The 27,893-nt window shown below is 37.7% G+C and overlaps 3 protein-coding genes and 1 long non-coding RNA gene across 4 annotated transcripts in view; 1 reads left to right on the top strand and 3 right to left on the bottom strand.

Moving 5' to 3' along the window:
* Positions 1-855: 855 nt before the first annotated feature.
* On the bottom strand, positions 856-6,398 carry pdcd5 (programmed cell death 5). The gene is made up of 6 exons (XM_067590816.1): positions 6,193-6,398; positions 3,232-3,272; positions 2,598-2,659; positions 2,094-2,185; positions 1,935-2,006; positions 856-1,846 (listed from the first exon to the last, which is right to left on the bottom strand). Exons 1-6 carry the CDS (start codon positions 6,256-6,258, stop codon positions 1,799-1,801), a joined length of 381 nt encoding a protein of 126 aa, XP_067446917.1. The 5' UTR covers positions 6,259-6,398; the 3' UTR covers positions 856-1,798.
* Positions 6,399-8,768: 2,370 nt separating this feature from the next.
* Positions 8,769-11,074, bottom strand: uraha (urate (5-hydroxyiso-) hydrolase a). The gene is made up of 5 exons (XM_067590804.1): positions 11,034-11,074; positions 10,889-10,947; positions 9,665-9,804; positions 9,422-9,557; positions 8,769-9,131 (listed from the first exon to the last, which is right to left on the bottom strand). The coding sequence occupies exons 2-5, from the start codon at positions 10,940-10,942 to the stop codon at positions 9,042-9,044; spliced, it is 420 nt and encodes a 139-aa protein (XP_067446905.1). The 5' UTR covers positions 10,943-10,947; positions 11,034-11,074; the 3' UTR covers positions 8,769-9,041.
* Positions 10,908-11,696, top strand: LOC137183634 (uncharacterized). Its single transcript, XR_010928511.1, has 2 exons — positions 10,908-10,993; positions 11,107-11,696. It is a non-coding gene; the product is annotated as an uncharacterized lncRNA (long non-coding RNA).
* A 955-nt stretch (positions 11,697-12,651) lies between these two features.
* si:dkey-234i14.2 (heterogeneous nuclear ribonucleoprotein C) overlaps positions 12,652-27,893 on the bottom strand; it is a 42,489-nt gene continuing 27,247 nt past the window's right edge. Inside the window, exons 3-7 of the mRNA XM_067590779.1 lie at positions 22,045-22,095; positions 17,635-17,804; positions 17,079-17,192; positions 15,799-15,956; positions 12,652-13,982 (exon numbers count right to left, since the gene is read on the bottom strand). Of these exons, the coding sequence (XP_067446880.1) occupies positions 13,944-13,982; positions 15,799-15,956; positions 17,079-17,192; positions 17,635-17,804; positions 22,045-22,095 (532 nt within the window). The 3' untranslated portion in view covers positions 12,652-13,943. The remainder of the gene's footprint in view (positions 13,983-15,798; positions 15,957-17,078; positions 17,193-17,634; positions 17,805-22,044; positions 22,096-27,893) is intronic.

The raw sequence follows: 27,893 nt of genomic DNA, 5'->3' as shown, positions 1-27,893 counted from the left end.
CAAGATTGACTTTTTTTATTATTTATTTATATGGACTGTAAAGTCCATATAACAGCCTAAAGAAATGATGATGATGATTGTGAGAAAAATATATCTAAATGACTACAAATAATAACGAAAGTTGCAGTTAGTTAGATGTAAACATTTAAATATAAAATTCATTGGACTATAATATTGGACAGTACTCATATACTGTAGTTCAGTACAATTCTGAGGTAATTGTACTTGAGTATTTCAATTTTATACTCTTTAATACTTTAACCCCGCTATATTTTGGAGGCAAACAGTACGTTTTAATCTACCATATGTATTTGGTAAGTACACTAAGTTACACACAACCTCATGAAATATACATTGCTATACATTAAGGGACCAAACAGTATATTTACAATTAACTCCACTACCATTGGCACTTCCTGTATATGTTGCAGATAATGCTTGTTTTTTTTAACTTTTATTTACATTTTTAAATGCATGACTTTTAGTCATCATGGAGCATTTTTATACAGTGATATTGTTACTTTTACCTCAATAAAGGATGTAAAAACTTCCACCACTGGTGCCACAACTATTAAGCCATCTAGAAACTCCTTCTCTTACGGAACTGGATGTCTCTTCTCTACTTGGCAATGGGAACAAAAATGAATAAAGAAATGATCAAATTTAAAATGGAAAATTGAATAAAATGTCACTTAACTATTGTGATGTACTGTTGTATTGTATAAAAATCAATGCCAAAGGGGTAATATATCAGTTTAAAAAGCATTTCCTTTGGTAAACCAGACTTGAACTGAGAAGAAGTTATTTGCATGTCAACAAATAATACAGAGCATTTAGATAAAAAATAAAATCATGTTTCTCCTTTATGCCTTTTATTTGAAAAGAAGCTGGACACATTTGGCAATGCGTTAATTCTTGTTTCTGAAATGAAATCCAGAACTTGAAATTGTAGATATTGTTAAAAAAAAAAACAACCAAAAAAAAAAAAACAACATACAGATACAGTCATCTTTTTGTAAGGTGGTGAGAATCATATGTTTAAGATGCTGCAAAGTTTTTTCTGTTTTTACTTTGACCACTGTTACAACCGTGTTACATCTGTGGCTTGGAACATCATTTCTGTGAAGATCCAAAATGGGAAACTTTTCAAGAGGGTTAAACACTAATTCTTATAACTGAACTGTAAAAATGGTACACAAGAAGTTTTATACACTAGCCTTTTTTTTAAATTTATTTTTATGTAAACCTTTAAGATACATGTCAGCAAAAAGAAAATATCAAAGTGCAACATCCAAGGTTGGTGGGATGCTGGCCCTGAATGAAGAACAATGTATAATATTCACAGAGCAGTCTAGATAAAAATGCATCAGCAGCACTTAGGTTTTGCATTTTGTCTAGTTTCTTGTGTTTGAAGAACAGAAGTCAACCAATGTGAAAAATAAAGAAAAAAAAAGAGTAACTACTGAAAAGGACCAGAGGAGTCAAACAGTGCCACGGGCTGTCAGGGGTAAAACACAAGCAGTGCAACTTTGTAGCAACTTGCTTGAAAAAAGGTTGCAAATGATCATCTAATTAAACACTGCGTGTATTCTACCCCCTCCCATCCCTTATGCCATCATATCAACTCCATGTCCTTGTTCCTCTCTCTTGGCATGTAGTTTCCAGAGACACACAGAGGGTAGTGTGGCATCCCAGGTTTCAACTAACAGTAACACGCTGGTCAAGGATGCTATTAAGAGTCCCAGTCAAGCATATCCCCTCCCGATTTCTTGGCTCATTCCAGGGCTCCAGTTCAAAGTTAGTAATCGTCCTCATCATCTGAGTCCATCACCCTCCGTCTGTTGAACTGAAAAGTACACAGCATTAAAAGAAACGTAAGACAGACGAGTGGTTGATGATGAATAAAGAAAAGGTGATATTTCAGTGGAACTTACTTTGACAGTTGTCTTTTTCTCTGTTTGCTGACTAACTTTTTCTAGGATCTCAATCAAGCCTGACTCTGAAATCTAAAAAGAGAGAAAACATTTGTTGCGCTGCTGGTATGTGGAAGAAAATCAACAACATATTTTAAGCATCAGAGGTCATTCTCTTACCTTTCCTCCTAACTTTCCAAAACGAGCCATTTGAATGAGATAGTTCTCAACTGCATTGGCTTTCTCCGGCTTAACCAAAGCAAGATTGCTCACTGTAAAGAGAAAATTGTTTTACCACTGTGTGTTTACACATGACCACCATTAATAGATATATACTGCATTACCACCCATCCATCACACAATATAGTTTAAATAACAATTTTCTCAAAAGGAGCCATTAATAAATCATGTATGATACTGTCATTAGTGTAACTGGAACCACTGGTAAGTTACAAATTTTGTTATGAATCTTTACTACATTATTCATAACACAGACTCACCAGTACTGATCTGGCTTTCTGCATTTATACTCCTTAAAAAAGCTTTTACAATGTCTGTTAGGCAATTAGTTAACATCATCTGGCATGTGATGTCATTTTTGCACAGCTTTTTGTATTATTATATCTATTAATATTATTTTAAAGGGAAAAATCAGCTAAATAATAACTTTGAGAGTACACTTACATCTGGCACGGGCAGATTGGTCTAGAACTTGAGCCAATATGGAGTTTCTCATATCTGTTTCTCTGTGAATAAAAAGTACCACAACAATATTAGCACACCAGCGCTACCTGGGGGGGGTGGGGGTGCCAAGCAAAACTCAGAGGAGCACTTCAGCTGGGTGGCAAGCAAGACAAGGGAACTTGGCTTGGGTCTTGAGGAGCATTTATTTACAAATAGTCTAAACTGCACACACACTGCACTGCCACGCTCACAGCTATAACGTTACTGCTCACTTCATACTCACAGTCTCTCTCTCTCTCTCTCAACCACACACTCACTACATACACAACCTATGCACTGAGCTATTCAACTTAAGCCTGGCGGGCTGCTGGGCTTGCAATACACTAGCGGAAGCCCTGGGTATAATATCATAATGTCCATTACTTTATTTCCAAATGGCTCTGTGTAACAGTAGTCATCTCACAATATTTTGCCGATAATTTAGAACATGCGTATTTTAATTTAAATGATGTGAGTTAAGGTCACAAAAAAAAAAGAAAAGTAAGAAAACAATTCGACTGATCACACAGCATTTTTCCATAAGAATCTTTGCTCCAAATGTATGTATGTAAATGATTTATGCAGTACATCTTACCTTTGTTTGGCCTCTTCTCCTTGCTGATTATTTGAGGAATCCTAAAAGAATATAAAAGAATACAGCGCCACCACATTAATCTAATATGTTGTATTTTATAGATATATCAGACAGTAATCCACAAACCAAACCAAACTCACATAGTGTGCTGTTTTTCATAGGAATGTGCACAATTTTGCATCATATTTTGAATTTAAATTTAGTAGAAATGTCTAGTTTGGTTCAAGCACTGAAAGGTGAGGAAAGGTAGAGATCAGGGGCAACAAGCACTAAAGCCCAAACAAATCTGGATTTTGGAGACTGATACTTGGACAATATTTGGAAACAATATATATTAGTTCTTTAACATATTGTGCTCATAACATGAACAGACATTTCTGAAAAGTATCTCTTCAATTTAATTATAAAACTGTTGTAATGATGTGTACCAAGATATGTAATTACAGTTGGAAGATAAAGTTGTCAGTGCAGAGCAGGAAAACGCATCTTTCTTGGTCAATATTGCACGCACTAAGGAACTTATTGTTTCAGTTGACTACATTTACCATTAACACTGATTGGACATTTGCGTAACACATGGCGAAATTTCCCTTTAAGAACTATTTTTCCAAACCCCCTTGTGTGGTCTATAAGAGACCCCCTAATCTATGTAACATGGTGGTGAGGGCAGACCTTCCCCCTCCATCATCCTCACATTTCCTCAGCTCAGTCCCCTCTGGAAATAACCCATGTGGTCATTGCCAACAATACCATTTCACATAAAAAACTGACTCTTTAAATTACCCTCACACAGAAAGAAAATACAACATCGAAGGTGTTATTTCATGTTCTACTGCTAATGTCATATGCATGCTTAAATACCCATGTGGACTGGCATACATTGGTAAGACCACCAGACCTCTAAAAACTCGAATTGCTGAACACCACAGTACAATCAGAAATAATGTAACATCTAGTCCTGTAGCTGTACATTTTTCCAAGGCGAAACATAACATCTCTAGTTTCAGATACATGGGGATTGAAACTTTAAAACACCCATGCAGAGGGGGAGATACTAATTCTATTCTCCTAAAATGTGAACTGTTCTGAATACATACACTGGACACTTTGGCCCCAAAAGGTCTTAATGAGGACATTAGACCATTTTTGTAAATGCATACCCTATGTGTCATGTCTCTTACAGTAATAATGCCTTTCTGTATGTTGAGTCATGTCAGTGTTCCTTTTTTTGCAAATGGTGTTACATTTTCCCTATGTCAAAATAATAAATACTTTCATAAATAGACATAAGCGCCTCTAATAGGTAGTATGTATGACGGCTTTTTAGCCTGAGTCCTTTGTTGGAGTAAAAACTACTGGAAGTACATGAGTTGTATATTTTTCTTCATGCACCTTTTGTATATATGTAGCCTATTTATAAAAATCTGTGCATATTGTACTGTATATGTAAAATATGAAATGTAAGGTTTGCTACAGTTTTATTGATGGCAATCTGGAACCGGTATATTATCTCACGTGTGTTTGTAGTATGGACTATGGGTATTAAGATGGCAACTCTGTATTTATCAGAAGTCTGAGGAAGAGCCATGTGCTCGAAACATCACAGCAGAAAATAAAAGCCCTTTAAACAGAAGTTACTTGGTGTGCGGATCTCTGCTCAACTCCCCATAGTTTAAGCCCAGTAACACACCAACATAGTGTGTGTTCAGTTAGTTGAAACCTAAGGGCACTAATTGAAATGTGTTTCAAAAAAGCAAGGTCTTAATATTTTATTAATTAAAGGACAGGTTCACAATTTTCATGAATGTCTTAAAACAATAGACAGGTGTCCACATAAACACTGAAAGAGATTTTCCTTGCTGTAATCATTCCTCCTGTTCATACTGGCTGTTAAAAGATCCCCTTCAAATGCACTTTCAATGTAAATGATGGGGGCCAAAATCTAGTTATCCACACAGTCAGTTTATGCAAAAACGCATTTAAAGGTTTTTGCCAAGTTTATATGAGGCTTCAGCAGCCTGAGTTAGTCGTATCAAGCGGACATCTGCCACATTTATAGTCTTTTTAGCAAAATTCCCTCTCTGTGTTTCCTCGGACAGTGTTTCCATGCTGAGCTGTGGTGGAAGTATAACAACAAAAAGAGGGACTTTGGCACTAAAAAGACTGTAATGTTGAAAGATATCTATTTGATTTTACTCATTGGAACGGCTGAAGCTTCATATCATCTTCAGATAAACTTTTAAATGCATTTTCGCACAGAAGGAGGACTGTGGATTTTGGCCCACATCACATACATTGTAAATGCATTATGTAGGGATCTTCTAATGGCCAGTATGAACAAAAGAAATGATTCAATGTTCATTTGGACACTTGATTGTTGTTTTAAGACAGAATTGAAATATTGTGAACCCATCCTTTAAGGCTGCCACCATAAGCATAGTTATGATTCAGTATTAATATATATTTATTACTGACATACAACAAAGCAGTTCCCTTTTTCTATTTGTTAATTTTTCAGTTTATTATTCAGTAAATAAACCCTTAAGTTCAACAGGGAACAGAACAAAGCAGAAAATACCCAAACTAAGCCCACCGTTTCACTATCTATTTGTGCTTTTTTGCCAAATATACCCTAAAATAGGCTCATTTTTCTTGGATTTTAAATAAAATTTTGGTTCAGTTTCGCTCCGCTAACGTCAGAGGGGTGTGCGCTGTCCTGTCGACACTAAGCTAGTGTTGGTTTCTCCTGTTATTTCTCTAACTGCTGAGTTAGCTTGTTACAGTTGATATACATCGAGCGTGACTCTCATATGTGAGCTATGTATATCCTCTGGGTGACAGTTAAATTAGTTTGAGTCGTGGTGGTTGGTTTAGCTACACTAGCTAGCGGCGTCTCCTTATAACAGCGTCTCCTTATAAGGTGAGCGCAAACACGCGTCTCTGCTCATGTTTTGTCCTTACCCCGTGCTTTGCCTGTAGCTCCGCCATCCTTTGCCGCCTAATAGCCTCTAATTCGTCGTCTGCCATGGTTTATTACAATAATGTAGACCTAAAAGACTGAAACTGGATGCGATAGCGTTATTTTGCGCACACTAAACTCGCATCAGATGTCAGGCCCCACCATTCACTGTATGTGCCCTACCTAGCTCAGGGGAGAGTAATCAACATCGATGACCGATCCAACACAGGCTAAAGCTATCGAGCACAGAGTCAGAATCATATGATACTGAAGCAAAAAGAACTGAAGAGCCCAGAAGTGTGGACGTACTGAGACCTTTTACTTAAGTAAAAATAACAATACCACAATGAAAAAATACTCCATTGCAAGTGTAAATGTTGCACCATGACACAATCTAATTACTTGTTGCAAGTCACATTTCATTTTTGCACTTGTCTACTTCATATATTTCATACACTTCATTTCTTTGTCCATAGCACAATCTATATTTCCTTTGTACCGTCAATATTTAGGGCCCGAGCACCGAACGGTGCGAAGGCCCTATTGGATCTGAAGGAGGATTTTATGTGTCTCGCAAAAAGGCGGGGCAAAATGGCTCAACAGCGCCCCCTAGAAAACTAAGAAAATCGAGCCCCTCGATACAGATTGTCATAGAAGAATGAAATTCGGTATACTTATGTATCATGACCAGACGCACCAAAAAGTCTCTTAGACACATACCATAAGTCCAACAGGAAGCCATTTTGAATTAAAGTTGCCATTTTGACTCAGATTTTGCCATTTCCAGCCTGCATACTTTAACGAACTCCTTCTAGAAATTTGACCTCAGCAACTTCAAATTCAGTCAGTATCATCTACAGACCTTGGAAATGAAAAGTTATCAAAACAGTGAGTTTTCGACATTGCCAAGGGGGCGTGGCCGGGCGGTGAATTTCGATCCTTCGCCATGAAAATTGAAACGGCCATAACTCCAACATACATGATCCCAAGAGACCCAAACCTTCTGTGCTTGAAAAGAGTCTGAATCTGAGTCATAGCGCCACTTACTGGCAACAGGAAGTAACATGTTTTACACTTAGACGCCCTGTAGGTAGCACGGTGATTGGACCCACCTCAAATTTACTCAGAATAGTCTCAAGACCTTGGAGTTTGTATAGTCTGAAGTTGGTGACTTTTTGTTGAAAGGTGTTGCCATGACGACGCAGTGAATTTCGATGTCTCGCCATGAAATTTCAAAGCCCTATAACTTGACTCCACATGGTCTGATCTTTTCCAAATTTCATATGCTTGTTAAGAGCATGTGTGTACATGTATGAAAATCGGTACACACATGTATCATGCCAGGACACAAAAAAATCTCTTGGACCCATAGCTGAAACCCAACAGGAAGTCGGCCATTTTGAATTTAGTGGGCAATTTTGGCAATTTCGCACACCCTGTATTTTAACTCCTCCTACAGAATTCATCATAACAACTTCAAAATCATGGAGTGTCATGTAGACTAGTTTCTGATCAAAAGTTATCAAAAGATTTAGTTATGGTTGAAGCGTGTGGCCGTGGCGTGGCGTTGAGTTTTGATGTTTTGCCATGACAAAGGAAATTGCTATAACTTTAGTGTACATGGTTGGATCTGCCTGAAACTCCACATGTTTGATAACAGTCTAAGCCTTAACACGTCTACATGACAATATTCAGTCAGTGATGCAAACTGGGTCCATAGCTATATAGCATAGAAGCCCTTCAACTGCGCCATGCCCCGACGTGCGCAAGGGTGTGAGGGCCCGATCATCGCTGCTTGCAGCTTTAATTCATTTTATATCCCATTTAAAAACTATTATTATTCTATTCTGTAAATAGATTTTAAATTTAAACATTTTCATTTCATTTTAGTAGTGCTTTGTTTATTTCATTATTATTATACCTTACTCATATTCTATTTTTATTCTTCTATGTTGCATTTGTGGGAGCAAACTCCATTAGCCATACTCAGTTAATGAACAGATTCTGAAGCCCTGCAATCAAAATCTTACTAAATTGTATTCGTATTGCAGGAAAACACTACCTCCTTAAAGTAAAAGTAAAAGTACTCATTATGCAAAATGACCCTGTTTAGTGTTATATTTATCATATATGTATATTATTGAAATGTTAATACTGATGTAAGTAGTACATCATTACTCTTGTCAATGCTAGATGTTTATATTGTTGGGTTAGTCTAATATGCATATTTTATTAACTGATCATATGTTTTTTTCACATGGCCTATAATATATTGATCTAAAAGTTGTGAAATAAATGCAGTGGAGTAAAAAGTGCAATATTTCCCTCTGAAGTCTCGTGGGGTAAGCATAAAATGGAAACACTCAAAGTCCAAGAGTCTCAAAATTGTACAATTACAGTACTTGAGTAAATGTAATTAGCCTAGTTGTATTCCACCACTGGAAATATGTGAGAAGCGTTTATTAGAAACATCTTTGTAATAATCACTTTCTGGGGCAAAATGCTACTGTACAAGAACTAGCAGGGTAAAAAAATTATTAGTGGGTGGATTCAGACAGTTTACAAAAGGAAAAAGACATTTGACAGTGAACATGTAACATATTTAATTAAATATTTCACTTAAACTGTTCACAATAGATGTTAAACATGATAGCATAAGTGTAAAATAAGTAATATGGTTTGTTTAATTTCAAAGATGATGTTGGTTATGAATTTATTCAAATGGAGTATTATGTGCTGTCAGTAGGTGTGACAGTTCAACAGGTGCTGAGATGAATGTTCCTGTGGAAGTGACCTATTAATGACCACTGACAGAGGGAGGTGGCCTCAGGATGCTCACCAAGCATGATCTCTAGCTTCCTCTGTATGTACTGTAAGAGAAACGACTCAGGAGCAGAGGGATATGGTACTTTTGGCCAGGATCATTTATAGTGAAGACAATCTGCAACAAAACAAACAAACAAACAAAAAAAAACAACCATGAATAACATGAAAGAGATCAGCAATTACATGTTAAACTGATATAGATTATCAGCAGCATCATTGTCATATAGGTTAAATAAGGCTTAAATATGAAGCCACTGATTCAGTTACAAAATATAATAACACAAAAGTACATTTAGGCCTAGTTTAGAAGTATGAGAACACAACAAAGGCAGACTGAAGAATCTGGTAAAACGATGGCAGCTGAGGATATTAAGTATAAAATATATATGATGAACCATTTCTCACCTCAACATATGGATAAAAGCTTTTCTCCCCCATACTGGCCCAGTACTGACCAGTCTCAAAATACATTTTATACACACCAGGTGTAAACATTTGTCGTGTGATGAGTCCTGGGCAGCGGCCATCATCATTAGTGGTCCTGTTGACACAAAATGTGGTCGAAGATGAACGAAAATTTTGCAGTAGTAATGTTTGAGATTTATGGTCACTTGCTATTCTTCATGTGACTGTATTTCAGGTTTTTACCCAGTGGTAATCAAACTCCAGGCCTCAGTTGAGGGGTCCTGTCGGTAGAGATTGAGGGTCATGTTCGACCCAGGGACACCCATCGCAGTATTCAGCACATGGGTGGTCAGAGGACTAGGTGAGCCTGCCATTGCTGTGATCTACAAGACAAGGATACAAGACTTTATGGATCAGCTTAAATCTGAAGCTTAGACGTCATATTAGACTACAGTATTAAAAATTGCACATCGACTTTTTTTTATTATGAATGTTTTAATTTGAATACTGTGCTTTCAGCTTCCTTCATCGTTTATAGAGGAAACCTTCAAATCTGAGAAAAATATGTAACATGATTTTTGTTCCTGGTTAGTAAGTGTTATTTCCTAATTGCCTATACCTAAAAAGTACAGTAAATGGCTTACTCCCTTCAAACTTTGTTTTTGTGACCTGGACAATGATATTTTGAAATGTATCTATTTCCAATGGGAAAACAGGTGAATTTGCACATTTTTGAGGTGATTTAGAAAAGATTTACAAAATGTAAATCACTATCATGAATCAGCCTCCAAATATAGTCCCCCATCATTGTATCCAGTGATTCATATGTTGTTTTTTCTGACTTTATTTGAATGAAAATGTGCAAATTTTCACATTGGAAATAGATACATTTCAAAATATCACTGTCCTGATCACAAAAGCAAAGTTTGAAGGGAATAGTAGCCATTTTCTGTACTTTTTATGCAGAAGCAATTAGGAAATAACACTTACTATGCAGGAACAAAAAACAAGTAAGAATTTGTTACATGGTGTAATAATTTGAAACAACGTGTGTTATTTAGGAGTGCAAAGTGAAAATCCTGCTTCAGAAAATCACAGACAATAATGCTGTTTGCAAACAATTGTAGTTATTTTGTCCATCACCTATTGAAATTTGAAAAGTTGAAATAAAAGTAGCAAATTAAGCATGCATGTTGTGATTTATTATGTATAAATCCTAAGGATACATGAATAAACTCTAATAGCTACAGTACAAGGTGGTGGTTAATGCTGGGTCACAACATCTGACTGTAAAATGGCAGTAAGTAGAAACCCTGGATATAAGATTTTACATTTATGTGTCCAAAATATCTCCTTAGCCACAGAGTTCACGTAGATGCTACAAAATACAGTATATGGTGCAATACAACATACTGAATATATAATGCTGTATCACTGTACAGTTATCCTGTTAAATCTTTTTCTTACCTTATTTTCAGGCAAAATATGACCTTTGAGTTGCTGCAGCCTGTATGCACTCATGTGTGCTGTTGAATAAAATCCAAAGTGGGTCAGCAGTCCTGACTGAAAAATGTAATTTCAAGGTTTATTTAACAGGTTTTTGTCACATTACCGTCATGCAGTTCTACCCCCTGTCCTCTTCAGTGTGACACTCAGTACACATGTGCTTATCTTTTTGTCAACAGAAGACCAGTTGTGCAAGAGCGTCTTTTGTCACACTTTGCTTTCAGCACTTTGAACTTAGTGGAAATGGATGATCAAAGTGGACTACACTGAGGCTGAGGCACATGCAGATGAGTACGATTAATGGATTTTTTAAAAAGTATTTTTTATTTTCTGATATTCCTATATTTGACTGCTGGGTTAATGATCTTCCTGTACAACTTCCTGCTTGAATTCCACAAACATGTGCTCATGTGCTTATTACCTGTGATACATTTTCCCCACAGTCTCTGGTTCTAATAAAATTCAAACTTCTAAGGGTTGAATATAGTATTTTTAAATATGGAGGATCTTCTGGGCTACAACCTTGACAACAAGCATGACTTTGTAAATAAGTTCAATCATGGTGATCATGCTGGCTTTTGATCCAAAGACTACAGTGTGCTTTAAGTAGTCTAATGCACATTGCTGATTATATTATAATACAAAATTATATATAAAAAAAACTTTTATCATGACAGGAAATGATCTGGCAGGGGTGTTTGTCTACTCTTTATTTCTGATCATGCTTTATAAAATGAGAATGTCCTAATAAAGCACCTTGAATCTCCCATTTTTAGATTGTTTTTCTCCTTGTGTCTTAATCAGTCATTCCTGTTGTTATTGATAAGAGTAAAATAGTAAATTTAGGCCGAATTGCTAAAATGAGACTGTAGTAGTATTTTATAGTTTTTTGCCTTAGATACAACTGTCAAAAAAAGTAAATGACATGTCGCTAAATAAATTGGTGTCAAAAATTAACATGAATTATTCCAAACTACATTTCCTGATGTGATTTGACATAGTTTCTATTATTATCAAATGTCTTTCCAGTTAACTTTATATCATGCTAATTTTTCTCTTTTGACTCAATAATCACCCATAAACACCTTAAACTCTGCCCAAAATCGCATCTCACAGTTTATGCTACACCAGAAATATTGTATACATGACCTATACATAGGACCAGCTGATTGTTATAGACCATTTTATCCCTGTATGGCCTCAGCATCTCAGTTATTAACTCTGTCAATCTGTCTCTTCCTCACTCATTTGTCTTTTTCAAGGTGGTTTTCCAGTGAAACAGCTGGTGATAGGAAGGCTGCAGGTAGAATTGGCCTTTTTTCAGTATAGTGAGTCAGCAGGAAACCATGTGCTGTTGATGAGAGGGGCGGACTAGTTTTCTTTTTTTCTTTGACCTGATGGAAACTGCTTCTGTTGGTGGCATCATCCTTAACTAGGCACACAGCGGCCCTCAAAGCAACAAACACAGTGTGAATGTTGCTGTGCACAATCACATCCATGCACTGAAGAAAAGGTTTTTATGGTTCAGGGAGACTTGTGATCACACAAACTCATGGTCCACTCTGAGTCCAAGCAAGATGATATTTACCATTATGGCCTAAGGTATGGACTCAGTTATCATATAATACATAGACTTTATATTAGTTGCATACTTGAATTGATCAGGTTTTGAAACATTTCCTCCATGTGTCTATTCAGCATAATAAAAACACACTCCCATGAACTGTATTTGTAGTCAATATGAAAATACCTTTACTACTGTGACAATGAGTATTTCCACTTGGCTTATCTTAAGAATGCAAACAAAAACATGTACCACCATAGGAATCATAATAACATCATTGTTTTCTTTAAAAAAAATCATATGAGAAGTCCTAAAGCAAGATTAAAATCAGACAGCTGAACAATTACAGTAAAGTTTACAATAATACACAATATTACACACTGACCTGGGCCTCTGCACAACTTAGTGCCAAATACATGGTGGAAGAGAGTGTTAACTTTCCTCTAATATGTTTAAAGTAGAGAAAGTACTTCTGAAAGGTGTGACAGGTGGTTTACAAACTTGTCAGGGAAGCACAATCAGAGAAGAAGCATACATACAACTTGTTTCTTTCCTAAATGACCAGTGTGACTATCCAATCTCTCAAGGATTTAGTTACTTTGAATGTCTGAATTATGATACCTTGAAGGTACACAATGAAGGTAAAGTGTGAGTCGAGTGTCTTGAAAGATCTAACTTGACAGTGTACAGCTGTCTTTTACAGAAAGCAATAATTTTCATTTTACAGTACATGCACACAATATTCCAGTTTTTCCTGCAGCCCCTGCTCCATCATTACTCCTGTTTCCCACATTTTGTGTGCCTAAGTCTAATTAAAGGTCCTTCATAAACAGAGATTCATTAAAATTTTGTGTCCTCCTGGGAGAAACTGGTGAAGCAGCAGAAACATTCTCACACAGACCCCATGACTCTACACAAATTATTATGTACTGTACAGTCTGATACTGCCATATGCTGCCTGTTTTCAGCAGAAGACTTTAATGAATGTGATAAATTATAAGCTGCTTACATAATGTTTTAATCAGGGAACTATATTGTCTCATTTGGATTAATACTAATATTTGTGTTTATGCAAACACACTTGTACAGTACTACAGAACTGCCTGCTTAGGCAGGATTTTTAAAGTTGAATTCACCATCCTGCCTCTAGCTGTCTTTTATGTAACTACTCTAAAATCACTCCCTCCCTCCATCTGATCTAACAAATTATTCTCAATCACATATACAAGTAATTGGTGTATATAAGTCACATTTGTCTGTATTTTTGTTTTACTTAAAATTATGGTCACAGAAACTGAGCTGCTTCGATAAAACTGAGTGTACTTTATGTGTTATTTGATATGTGCACACTCAGTGGAGCCTCCAATATGGGCGTTGGCTTGATGGTTGTTGTTCTCTTCCTCAATGTTTGGCACTTTATCCACGTCTTCTACATTTTCTCTTTTTCCACCCTCATATTTCCTCTTCAGGGTCAGAGCTGTGATTGCTCATCTGTGACAGACAGGCAGAAAGGATAAAGACAGAGCGGCAAGATAAGACAAAGAAACATTTCATTTAACTGCAAGCTCAGAATGACTAAGTAAAATTTCATCATGCAAGTATAAATTGATTTCACAGTAGTGGAGTCTCAGTAGTTGTTTCATGTCCAGAGGCCTCACAAGACTGAAACCTCTAGTTGCCCTCATGAAAAAAACTAATTAATCACTACTCATCACTATTATACAATATCTACTCAAAACTACTGGTTCCACTACTTGATGGCTACTGAGATGTGTAGCAAACTGTAGTGATTTATGTAGTAATTTCAGTAGTAATAAGTAGAGTTTTGGGACATATGTCTACTGATGATTACTACATAATGACTATTTTAATCACTGCATGATTATTACTTAATTACTACTGTCTCACTATTTAGCTTTTGGGAAATGACTACATAAAAACTACTCATTCCTTCACATTTATTATGGAATTACTACACAATATACTACACACGTACTGCTGTATGCCTTCACAGTCCCTTTTGACTTACTTCCTTCTGTATGTGTAGTGTTGTGTCTACATAATCACTATAAAAGCAAGTACTAGAGCCTCTACATGACTACTATTTAAAAGCATGTGTAGTAAAGCAGTAATGTTTTGACAACTTATTCACTACTAACACCAAGTAGTAAAACTCTCTGCTTGATTACTACTGGAAACACTGCTGTTTTGCTACAGAACTCTACTAGTGTATCACGAGTAGTAAATAAACTACACATTTACTGCACAATTCCTACATGTCACTACATAGCCGCTACTACATGAATAGGTTTTGTGTAGTGATTCAGTAGTACGTTTTAATGAGGGTGTTTTGTCTGCATTTGTTTACAGCTAAAACATTTTATTGAAATCATGAGGTTATTTTGTTACATGTAGTCAAAGCGCATTTTAGCATCTCCTAGTGGTTGCTTTGAAGATTAATGTCAGCTCAATGTACTTAAACTCTACCTGTTATTTGTGATCACATAGGTAAGGTCGTAGTCTGAGACCGGCCATTTTGATTGTTGTCTGTTTAATCCTTTGCATCCACCTGTGTTGAACCTTGGAGAAGCTTTGTTTGTAAGTTTATGTTACATGTTTTATCTTTATAGATAAGGATTGATGCATATTTTGTTGTTTCATTTAATATTTGGGGAGATTTATAGATAATTACCTAAATCCCTTTTTTGGCAACATATAGTGCAGACATTGGTTTAATTGTGTAGTATTAAGCAAGTATTTATATTTCTACACTCTTTTTACTTAGAGTAAGAACATTTTCTTGTGTATTTATTTTCAGTTTCACAGAGTTTCTGGAAAAGCATTGTAAGCAAGCATGTTGATGAAGATATACAAGTAAACAGACCTCAACTTTGCTTCCACATCTGAGTCATCATTTTAACCTTTCAGTGCCTAGTACACCTGTTTAGCTACCTGTCACTTTGTGTAGAGCCACGCACGCAGGGGACAGAATAGTGAAAAAACAGCATCACGGCGGGGTCAACACAGCAATTCATGCAAACATAGATAGCTTCTCTTCATTAACTGCCCTGCTTCATCTTAATTGCCACCTTCATACCAAATAAGAGGTCTGGACATTTGTTGATTTTTGTTTGACAAATTGAAATATTTTCTCACAAAAGAGGGGCCTGACATAAATAGTCTGGGAACCTCTGTTTAACACATGCTTTAAGGACAATGAAGAGACTTCACAGAACAGAACTGTCTCTCGCTGATACACTTCTTAGTCATTCCTGAAAAGGTGTGTGCAGTCTTGACGTTCATTTACCGTGTGGTGGTCATCATCAGGCTCCCTCAGATCAGGGCTCTCCCTGTGGATTCGATGGCGGGAGCTGGGTGGGGAGAGGGAGGAGAGGGAGTGCTCGGGACTGCTGGCTGACAGAGCGTACGGTGAGCCAGCTGGACTGTCCTCTCTCAGGGGAGACCCTGCAACAGCACATGCAAACATGGAGTTCATAGGAATAACAGTTTGGTGTGAAGCATAGGTCTTGTTTTATGTTGGCATAAATATAAAGAAAACTTCATCAGATGACGTGCAGAAAAGTGACAGAATGAACGACAGATGAGGAGATGACGAGAGGGAGGTGAGAGACAGCGAGCTAGATAGTGAGGGACAGGGGAATCAAGTAGAGCTGGAGATAAATTAATATGAAGATGAGAGCTATCAATCGCCCAAAGTCATTCAAAGTGGATGGGAAAACACACACGTGGACACACACTTTCCTGCAGGTGTACAACTGCTAAACTGCAGTGCGAGCAAGACACATACTCTTTTTTAGCACACTTTGTATATCCAGGCTGATGTTATAATAATGGCTTCTAGATTCAAGGTTAAAGCACTGCCTCTGTTTATTTTTACAAGAACATTTTAGTGAAGCAGCAACTGAGGATATGGTGTTCAGAGGAAGGCGGACTGCAGCAAATTAGTGGTGTAAACTGTGTTTTAGTTTACGATCAGTTTAATTAAGAATGCAGTAAAATTGATTTCCTTCAGAAGGATAACAAATCTTTGTCTTGTTCACCCCTTGGGCTGTTGCTCTTGTTGGCAGGCGCAGTGACTGTATAGTGTTCAAATGTCCACAAGAGGGCAGCAACAACTCTCATCTCCATGTATGCTGCTGCTCTGCTGTTGTTCTCGGTCTCTGATGTTTGTTTTCTGAAGCTTCATCTGTTTCTTCAACCACACTGTTTGTTCAGCATGTTCCATAATTTGCTCACAACCACAACAGCCACCCATCCCCACTGCGGTTGATATCGCCCTTAATCCAACTTTTTAAAATTCCTGACTGGAGGAAAAATAATTGATATGTCAGGTAAAATAGGAGTGGCTCAGGCGGTGCAGTGTATTCCATCCCCCAGTTTTCCTGCGGCACAGATCCTGAATCATTTTGATTGGGGTTGTGACTGGTGGAGCTAATCACGCAGAAAATCTGAAAGTGGCATATTGCTGGAGTCCGCCTTGAAATGTTTTTTGATGTGAGAATAGATTATCTATCATTGGATCTCACACCTGCCTGCCTCCACTGTCTTTCTGAATGAGTGTCTCACCTTTGTGGTCATTCCTCTGTGTGTCCATCCTGTCAAGACTGTCAAGCAGCCCATCGATCTGTGTCTTTATCAGAGTCAGCTCCTTTTTAATCACCTGCAACTCCTCCATGCCCACTGCAGGGAGAGCGGGGAGAGAGAGAATATACGGGACATTAGGAAATTACAAAACCTGAAAATATCTTCAAATGTACCATCCAATGTGCGCTGAAAAAACATAAATAGCCACTATTGGTTCTGCAATGACAAACGCATCCTATGATAGATAAAACGCAACATACAAAGTAAGCCATTTTGGGTATTTTATATTAAAACAGTGCATGTTCTGAACATGTTGGGCAAGATGTATAATTTATTTGTGTTTCTGATTTGCCACTTAAGCTCAGATTTAGGTATAATGCAGCCCTGGAGGGAATTCACCATGTTCTTCTCCTCTTCTATGATGCAACCCTTCTATGTGATTTATTAAAATTAACAGACTTTTTTTTTTTTTTACAAAACAGTCTTGAGCATCTTAAATTGAGTCAAATCTGAATTGGAGCCCGTTCATATTACTCACACTTGGCTGTGGTTGAACTAGTGGAGTGGGCTCTGGAGCTTTTGGAGTGGGTTCTGTCTCGGCTGCGTCTGTGCTTGGAGGAGTAGGAGGAGGAGCGGGATCGCTTGGCCAGACTGGGTCCCAGGGGCAGAGGAGACAGGGATGCTGGCACACGCTGGTAGTCGTACACCCTAGAAATTTATTAGATATTTAAAAACAACTCGTCTTTAACTGTGTTCATGCAGCAAGTTGTGTTTTTACTGAATTTGTGGGAAGGTGCTCTGTGGTTTTATGTAATCCAGTTTTTTCTTTCTGAAATCATGATGAAAGGGAACCTGCTCACAAGCATGGAATTAGCATTAGGATGGAGTTGAAAACAATGTAATAAACCATATTATGCTGCTGAATATGACTAAACCAAGCATACAGATGAACAGCAGAGAGAAGGATTATTCTGAGATGTCATTATGTGCGACGTTGACCACAGCCTCTGTTCCCTGTGAAAAAGCAAATTAGAAATAATTATTTAAAAACCACTGTTTAAACCTTCATCTAGATGATTCACTGATATTGTACACAGTACTTGGGCTGGTACTCAAACCTAAATCCTTTTTTTGGACCTGACCAAAACACAAAGTGTCTAAAACTGTCAAGTTAGAATTAAATGAGATTAGTAGTCTTGTTTATTTATTCTTCACCCTGATTTAAATCAAAATTTTGCTAATTTTTGACTATCTCATTTAGACAAAATAGATATTCAACATTTGAGAAACGTGACTTTTGTTAAATGAAAAATGAGTACTGTATAAAAATGCGTTTATATTCAATAAATTTGAGAAAAATATCATTTTGGTATCAGTACTGAAACTCTATCAAATCTACATTCATATTGAAAAATTTCAAACCATACCCAGCCCTAGCTGAAGCAAGTAGGTGATTCAAAATTTAAGAAAAATAAGAAATTACATGAGAGACATGACAGTGAAGAAAAACAGCAGTTCAAACATCTCATACATAAATATGGATATTTATATTCTATGTTCTTTTGTCTTTTACTGTCTATCTCTGTTTCACTCTCTCGCTCGCTCTGGCGTTGCCTCCTCCCTGTGGACAGCTCCATGTCTCTATCTGTCACTGAATGTAATTGGTTCTGTCAGGGCCAATCAATAGCTCCCCGCCAGGCTAGTAGTGCTGGTGACAGAGGGTGTATCACAGTCAAACTCTATAGTGGTTACAGAAACGGCACTGTGTGTGTGTTGTGCATGTGTGTTTGTGCTAATGTTTTAATAGAAATAGAGTTGATGCTGTGATTGAAACATAGACTCATTTGATCTCAACACTCACTGACCCAATGACCAGGTGAAACACAGACACATGATAATAACCAACCAATCACCAATGAGCAACGTTGTACAAATCTAATATTCTGCTTAGTTTATGTGTATCAGGCGTAAATGATCATCATACTGAGAGAAATCATACTGAGGTATGATGAAGAAATTTCTTAGTTGATTTTTTATAGAAACAGTAGCAAATTGTGATCTCAAGTGGATATTTCAGAATATTTTTCATGTATTGTGATGCTATATGGGAACAGCAATCCATCTTAACTGGATCTAAACACAATCTGGATATATCAGGATAGAGGACAGTCTTAGCACAGTGCAAATAGTTTCAGCAAAGCCAGGAGAGTAAAAAGCTCCTCTGCTGTATATCACAAGCCAACAACAGGGAGGCAAGCTGTCAGCTGCAAGGACTACGAGTCGTACTGTAATGTAGATTTACTGATTGAGCTGTTAGCCAGTCAGTCAGATGGAGCTGTGCTTCCTGAAAAGTTTTGTTTTTATTGTTTCCTCTCTGCTCGATACAGTGATTTCTGCACATAATGTGTTCATAGGACATCCACAGTGCACACACAGACACACGCCTCACAATGTCACATAAGGATGAAGTGTATTAGGCCACCATAAGTGTGAGAGATTAGAGGATTTGAGCATTGTCCGTGTGGGGAGACACAGAGACCAAAGACTTATGGGAGTTTAAAGTCCTTTAGAGCAGTTTGCAGGGGCAGATAGACAATGTGTTGTTACACCAGCTTTGAAGTGTCATCTCAGAGAATGGAAGCTCAGACAATGAGAGACTGTAGACGAGCGAGGATTACAGAGAAGTGTGTGAGTGTGTGTGAGAGAGAGTGTTTGTCTCTATGGATTAGACCCCACACGGAAAGCAGCTTTGTCAGCTCGAGCTGTTATCTTTGTGTTGAAAAACACTTTTCTTTCGTGTTCGCGCAAGAGGACAGCGGACAATAACAGTCATTTCTCTCTTTCCCACATACTCATGTGCACAAACAACAAACACCAAAACAGAAATGCGAGCACACACACACATACACACACAGTCCCCACATGCTCACACCCGTAGGCAAACATGTGTGCTTACACACATAAATATGCACATATACAAAAATTGTCACACACACACACACACACACACACACAGCTGTCAATAGTGCTAGCCAACAGCATGGGAAATAATCATGCACTGTGTTAAAAACAAATTGAAAATCAGTGGTTAGTGTTCCCTCCTGAGCAAAGACAGAAAAATGCAGAGCAAGGCAAACCAAATGAAAAAAAAACAAAGAAAAGATGATGGTTAATACTCAAAGCAACAGAGCATCGATATGTGCGAGAAAGGCGATGGAATGAGGTGCATATTTTGCGTGTGTGTGTGTGTGTGTGTGTGTATGTGTGTGTGTGTGTGTGTTTATGAGCGAGGCCTAGGGGATGTAAGAAAGTCCCTGAGCAATTTCAGTCGAGGACCAATAATAAAGAGCCACTCTGAGTGGAGCTGTGGAGCTCTGTCTAACCAACTACCTCATCTACCTAACCACTGCACAAAACTGTATTCTGAGGTAACATGGAAAAGGTAAACACACTGTAAACTGCTGTAAAACTACTGAGTTGATGAATAATACCAAACTACATGCTCAATTTTCATATTGGGAATTACATAACTAAAAGCTATATTTGTTGTGAACCTGCTCTGTAAGCTGGTAGGAACTGCAAGTTGACTACAATAAATGGCCTATATGTGAAATTGTGAAGGGGACACATTATGCGTATTTCCAGGTCTACATTTATATTCTGGGGCTCTACTGGAATATCTTTGCATGATTTACGATTAAAAAAATCATTGTAAAAATGTATTATTTTTATTGGCACTTGATGCAGCCCCTCAGTTCAGCCTCTGTCTGAAACAGGCAGTTTTAGCTCCTGTTTCTTTAAGGCCCCCCTCCTGATGACCCCAGGAATCTACGTAAACTAATAGCAGTAGTAGGATTTCACTTTTTTTCACTCGTTCTTTACTCGAAATGGAAACTTCTCAAATACACTCTTGGAGCCTGAATCCAATCCAAAATATGCAAGTGGACAATGTGAACAACCTTAGAAACAAAGGCTACGGAGGCATGCATGAACAATCTGATGTCATCATGAGGAGGAAGTAGAGGTAACATGGCAAATGAAGCATTCACAGCTGGCATTTTACATATGTCCTGACATTATAACAGTATAAATAACAGAAAATCACAAAAAAAACATGATATATCCCCTTTAACAACAGACACTGAGATGTTTGTTGTAAATTTTCTTTATAATTTTAGTCTTCAGTCGTTAGAAAAACCTGAGTGTAGAATATGTAGAGTGAGCAAAGAAACATGACAAAAGAAGATGCAGGGCTTGAGGAAAAGATACTGAATAGTTTGATGACTGTGACAATGATGTGAATCATACATAATGCTATGGCCTTCACAGTCACCAGCAGATCTCAACTCAACTGAACACTATAGTAGATTTGGTGTTAGACAGTGCTCTCAACCACCATCATTATCCACCACCAAATGAGGGAATATCTTTATCTTTTAATGGTGGTTTTTCCTGTCACACAGCTGTATGTTATGGCCATTTTGGGCTATATCATGCAAGAAAAGCTTAATGTATTGCCTCTGAAGTTCAAGGAGACCTCCTCACCTTTGGACGGATGCAGCTTATGCAAATGATATAACTCAGTCTGAGCTAAGAGAGCTGAGATTTAGTTTGAGTAAAAGTGTCTTTGATCTTAACTCAAACGGGACCACGCAGCACAAATCTATGATCTGGGTGTGTGTAAGTGTGCAACTGTCTGTATATATCTGGAAATATGTATTTTTGAGAGTGTGCGCATTTGTGTGTGTGACGAGTGAGCTCATGACTGTTGACCAGTAACAGGCAATGTTGTTGATTGACAGCTGTGTGGCAAACATCAATGGAGGGCAGAGACTACGAGAGACAGCGGGGATGAAGAATCCGCTTTAAGCCTCTTCCTTTAGCCTGCTGTGACACACAGACAAGCAATGAGGTGTGTGAGCTGCCATGTGTAGCTTTCTGACAGTACCTGTCATAATAGTCCTCGTGATAGCTGTCATAGTCCAGGTCAAACTCAGATCTGCAGGGGAGGTGGGGAAGGAGACAGAGACAGAACGGGTGGTTAGTAAAGTTTTTGTCAAAACGACATAAACTACATGATGTACTTTTACTGAGGTTATCACATATTTCACTTTCAACTTGCTTAGTGTGTTAGTGTGTGAATGTGTGTGTGAGCTGCTACAGAGTTATACAGCAAAATCACTTCATCTGGAAAGAATACAGTGTTCATGATCTCCAACCAGCTGGAAAAAGACATTGGATTTGTTCTGCTGCAGCCTCCAAGCCGGAAAATCCATAGAAATTGTCTTGTTCTCTAACTGTGTGTGTATGCGTGAGGCTTGGTAAGGGAAGCTGTGAGGCATGAATGTGACTATGAGAGAATCAGAGGCAGGTGAGTGATGTGACAGGAGTGAACTTATATAGGCTGGTAGCTGGCGTGTACCTGCAGAACAGACCAGAGGAAGTGGAGAAGAGAAAAGTGACACTAAGCCAGAATGAGATCATATTCTGGTGTGTCAGACCTTAGCATTCCTCCCTAATCCCTGCACAGAGTCGCTAATAATCCCCCCATGTCGCTCACCCTCCCTCTGTGTCTCTTTGTCTCTCTCGCTGACTCATTCTCTCCATCAGTCTTTCTTTTACTGTATCTGTCATGCTTTCTTTTCGTTTATACTGACCTCAGTCTCTCCATTTCTCTCTTATTACAGCTTTACTTGCAAAACAACATTGTAAAAGTAAGCAAATATATTGTAAACAAGGAAATTTCTTATCACTGCATATTTGCTCAGTGTATGAGTTAAGGCATCAGTATGCTTCAAACAAAGTGCTTGTTGGAAGGTGTTGAACGGTGCCTGAAACTACCTCCCCCCTCACTTTTCCACCGTCAGAAAAAGGTGGGCTGTGTCCAACAATTTCTGTAATTTTTTTGACACTTCTGAACTTCTCTCTCAAATTCTCTTTTTTCAGTCCTTACACAACTATTTTACTTTTTCTCACCTGTACAACTGAGTGCAAGACCATGAATGCCTTTCAGGAGGCACTTTCCGATTCATCACATCATGCCCTTTGAGTGTGACTAATACAGAACAGGTATAAACACTTTTAGCTTTTTAGCTTTTGCTTTATACGACCTAGTTAGTTTGAAGCATACTGAACCCTTTAGAGTATGGTAATAAAAGGATCTCTGGATATGCAAATCTAACCTGTTTTAAAGGACCAGTGTGTGTGTAAGATTTAGGGGATCCACTGGAAGAAATATTTGCAGAAATCGAATATAATATTCATCAGTATGTTTTCATTAGTGTATAATCACCTGAAAACAAGAATCACTGTGTTTTCGTTAGCTTTGAATGAGCCCTTTATATCTACATAGGGAGCGGGTCCTCTTCCACGCACCACCATGTTTCTATGGTAGTCCAGAATGGACAAACCAAACACTGGCTCTAGAGAGGGCCTTTTGTGTTTTGCGTGAGTTTTGTGGCCACTGTAGGTTCTCCGACATGCTCGGAAAGGGAGGTGGAGGGGAGGGGTATTCAGTTGGTTGCAATCTGCAACTTCACTTCTAGATGCCACTAAATCCTACACACTGATCCTTTAAGTAAGTAAATATGTAAGAAAAACTTCATGCATAATAAAGGCAACAAAGTATAGATAATGAAACATGACTGAGTAGGGGTTAACAGGCTTCAGACACATTTTAGAGCAACTTGTTATCACATATTCTCATCCAAGTAATAGCACATGTTCAGACAAGATACTGGTAAAAAATGTGTTATTTTTCAGGACACTTCGATATATTTCAGGAAACTAACACACCCACAGCCCTTCCCATCTGCTTATCTGTCGCTCAGGGAGGCAGTGATTCCCCTGGTTGTAGTCATGCAGCTCATCTCAAAGAAGAGATGTGTTTTTGTATGTCAGGATAAATAGCAAGGGACTAAACCCAATACTTCTCCACAGTCAGAATTACACACATGCTTTGATGTGTAATACATGGACACAGACAAACATCACAAGATAGTAAGAAAGGAAAACATCTCAATCTGTGTGTGTGTTTGTGTGGATCTGAAGTGCAAACTTATTTTGGAGTGGACTTTAATCACATCTCCTCCAGCACTACTCTCACTGACTCTCTTCTGTCTCGTACCAGCTGGTTTTCGGAGCTCAGGAGACAGGAGACCACAAAATAATTTATAACAAGTGCTCACGTCTGAGCTGCACACTCATGCCAAAAAAGCAAAGCATCCTTTGAATCCAATTTATAGACTGCCGTCTGTTATCCTGTTTGAAATGGAGGAGGTCTACATGTTGTTTCAGCTGATTTTGTCAAACCAGTTGAAACATCTTGATTTTTCTGCACTTGAGGAAACAAAAGTAAGGAAGTGGAGGACACACCGCAGACCTCAACTGAGCTAAGCTTTCCTCTTTCCAAGTGAATTCAGCCAGAAGTGAGACAGAAAATAACAGCTATTCACCAGAATCCTCACTGAGGGGGAACTAAGCTGCTGTTCACTCTCTGCTTGTTTCTTTTACGTTGGCGTTCACTGGTTTACAAAACAGTTTTATTTCTGTTGTTGTGTCTTGTCTGTTGTTATCCATTTGGCTGTATATTTTTAGATTTTTTTTTATATTTCAATTCTATTTTTCTCATCTATTCATTGTTGGTTATTTATTCTCGGAGCATTTTCACACTATTTTTTGTATTATATTTTTTGTATTTCAGGTATCATCATTACTTAATACTGATTAATGATTAATTAGTGCTTAACAATATCCTGTATTATATACTAACTAATGTAAATTATTTGAATGATTATGAATAATAAATACTGGGTAATTCATTACTCACTTAATGATGATCAGGTCATTAAAATATGTCACCATGGTACAGTAATGATAAGACATAAACAGGTATTTTCATGTGATTTAGTGAAGATAAATTTGTGGCAGGAAAGCACAGCCTATTTAGAATTGAATTACCTCCAAAGTGAGCAGCCAATTGCCTGGGTCACTGTGTGTGTATGTTTCAAGGTTTGTGTGTGTGTGAGAGAAAGAGAGAGATGGACACAGGGTCACTAAAGGCTAATTAATTTCTTTTCATAATTTCTCAAGTGCCAAAGCAATCCATTAGACATGGCTCGCTATAAATCATCTCTGCCTCATAATGTGTGTGTGTGTGTCTGTGTGTGTGTGTGTGTGTGCCTGTATAAGGCAAAGACAAGTTGTTTTTGTGAACAAAGCATCACAGAAATTTCTACCAACATGCACCCAAGACAGAAAATCGGAAATCAGTCTCACAGAGGCTCAATCTATGGAAGAACCTCAAAGTTGTGTGTGTGTGAGATGAATTATTAGAGATGCGGTGCAATTGGCTTAGAGCCTTGACAGATGCAATTTAAATCTTACTGACAATGAATCAGAGTGACATTTTCTGCAAGATTCTTGTGTTTCTGGTTATGGTGACATCTTTGGTGATAAATGATCACTGCTATACTCTTTTGTTCCGCACTCCTTTACAATTAATTCACAACATACCAAAAACATATTTTATAACTGCTTAGTTACAGTACATAACACAGTTTGTCTCACAGTTCTGGAATAAGATGCAATTTAAAAACATGCTTAGATTCAGTTTATAATTCTACTCTTGTTCTTTACAACTGATAAATGAATTACTTGTGTACACCTACGTTTTTAATGATCTGAACTGTGGACCATGCTTCAAGATCCATACACCACAGCTGATTTAGGAAAGACTGTCTTTACTGTTAGTGCACTGGAATAATCTGCAAAGCCACCTAAAAATTACTTACACACCTTCAAAGATTCAAGACCATTCGTATCTGCCTCTACAGTGACTGCTTCAACTAAACATACGTTCAGTTCTGCCTTTAATCTGTATTCTCAAGACAGTCATTAAACATGTCTGGACCTTCATCTGCAGCACCAGTCAAAAGTTTGGACATACTTTCCAATTCCCTTGAATGAGAAAGTGTGTCCAAACTTTTGACTGGTAATGTAATTCTAGATGAAAATATAAATCAATCACTATCACATGTTTAAGAGAACATAATACATGTTGAAGTGAAGTAACTGGAACTAATTCATGCTTTACAAGGTTTTGTGCTGTGCATGACGAATGATATCAAATTGTTATTCAATTGAATTCATTAGTGTACTGCACACATTGCTGTGCTCAGATTGTGTGAGCACAGTACACTTGAGCGTGTGTGTGTGTGTGTCCATGCATGCCTACTTCCATGCAGTCATGAATGTGCAGTACATGTTTGTATATGCACAAAGAAATAATAATTTGTCTTTTGCTGCTGCAAAGGAAAAAAGTCAACCTTCAAAAACATTCAGAGATGAATAGGTGCTAAAAACTGATGCAGGAGTAGCTTTTGATTTGGACTAGATTTTGAAATCTTTAGTTGCTCAGTAATTTGTTCAGGCCGGGCCTAAACTTTGTTGATGCTTTCTAGATCTACTGTGCAAGTGCAGGTCTGAGTTACACTGTATTGTAACATTATTGTCAGTGGTGATTTTGTTCCTGTGCAAAAAAGTCAAGCTTTTGTTGTAATCTGGATGGCTATGATATTTAAATCATAAAGTTTCTGATCAACCCGGATGCCCTGTTTTTTATATATATATTTGTACTTTCTCAATGTTAACGCCGGTCAGAGTGGACAAAATTGAATGTTAACTACCTATGAATTTTGAAGCCTGGTTAAGTGTTAGAATAAAAATAACCCAACCCAGAAAACAAATCCAACACAGGTACACAGGGCTGAAAGCACCACATAATACCACTTAACCAGTTTTAACAAGGATGATCATATTCATCTGCATCAACAACAACAACAAAAATCAGTGGTTCAGAGGGGTATCATCAGCATAAAGACGTATTTGGAAAGTAACCGTTCCTGAGTAACCATCAGGAATCCAGAGTCTCAAACCATTAAGAGACAACAGAGTTTCACACAATCAACTGTATCAAACTGTTTTGATAAATCCATCAATATAAAGGCAAATGTTTGTTTAGTGTTCCTGGTTGTTTGTGTGTTGGGAAGCCTCTCAGCATGCAACGTGGCAAGAATTTATAAATGCATGTCTGATGTTTTGCATGTTTCTGCATTGTTAATAGTGTTCCAAAATATATCCATTACCTCACCTATTGTTGACTGTATCAGTCATATGAGCAAACGCAGTCAGACTGCGGGTGATGTCGTGTCTACAATTGGTCTCATTCTCCCTGATGTGGTTACAAATATGGATTTGTTGCTGTGTTGAGGGTATGACTGTTACTACAAATAAAGCTGCTATTCAAGTTATAATCTCCTCTCTGCTAAGTTCTTCCTACCTGTGAACCCTAACTCACCACATTAGTGTCTAAACACTGAAATCATCTGCTCTATTTAATGTACATGATTTTTTTCCACTACAAAATGTGCAATAAACCAGACAATTGCCATAAACAGTGCAATTAAACAGAGAGAGACTCTCTTTAAACCTTGCTGACTACCCTCTTCCTTCCGTTTTACTTCCCATGTTAATTCCTGTCTGAATTTTTCCACATTAAGAAACTTGTTCAGTCATGCTTTTTCCAGTTAAGAAATAATTCTACGATAAGACATATTCTCTCCTTTAAAGTGCTGAGAAATTAAGCCGTGCTTCTGTGTCTTCACGCCTAGATTACTGTAATTCTTCATATGCTTGCCTCAGCCAAGGAGCTGCAGCTCGTCTTCAGCTGGTTCAAAACACAGCAGCTCGTCTCTTCTAACAAAGACAAAGCACAGGGAGCACATTACTCCAGTGCTG

The sequence above is a fragment of the Thunnus thynnus genome, chromosome 1 (assembly GCF_963924715.1).
Source record: "Thunnus thynnus chromosome 1, fThuThy2.1, whole genome shotgun sequence".
Classification (NCBI taxonomy): Eukaryota; Metazoa; Chordata; class Actinopteri; order Scombriformes; family Scombridae; genus Thunnus; species Thunnus thynnus.
This window is presented reverse-complemented; position numbering and strand designations above follow the sequence as displayed.

Coding starts and splice junctions, on each gene's coding strand:
- pdcd5 (XM_067590816.1), bottom strand. CDS start 6,258: ATGGCAGACGACGAATTAGAGGCTATTAGGCGGCAAAGGATGGCGGAG. Junction 3,273..6,192: donor AGCTACAGGCAAAGCACGGG/GTAAGGACAAAA, acceptor ATATTCTTTTAG/GATTCCTCAAATAATCAGCA. Junction 2,186..2,597: donor CCAATCTGCCCGTGCCAGAT/GTAAGTGTACTC, acceptor TTCTCTTTACAG/TGAGCAATCTTGCTTTGGTT.
- uraha (XM_067590804.1), bottom strand. CDS start 10,942: ATGAGTGCATACAGGCTGCAGCAACTCAAAGGTCATATTTTGCCTGAA. Junction 9,558..9,664: donor TGGAGTTTGATTACCACTGG/GTAAAAACCTGA, acceptor TTGTGTCAACAG/GACCACTAATGATGATGGCC. Junction 9,132..9,421: donor GCTTTTATCCATATGTTGAG/GTGAGAAATGGT, acceptor GTTTTGTTGCAG/ATTGTCTTCACTATAAATGA.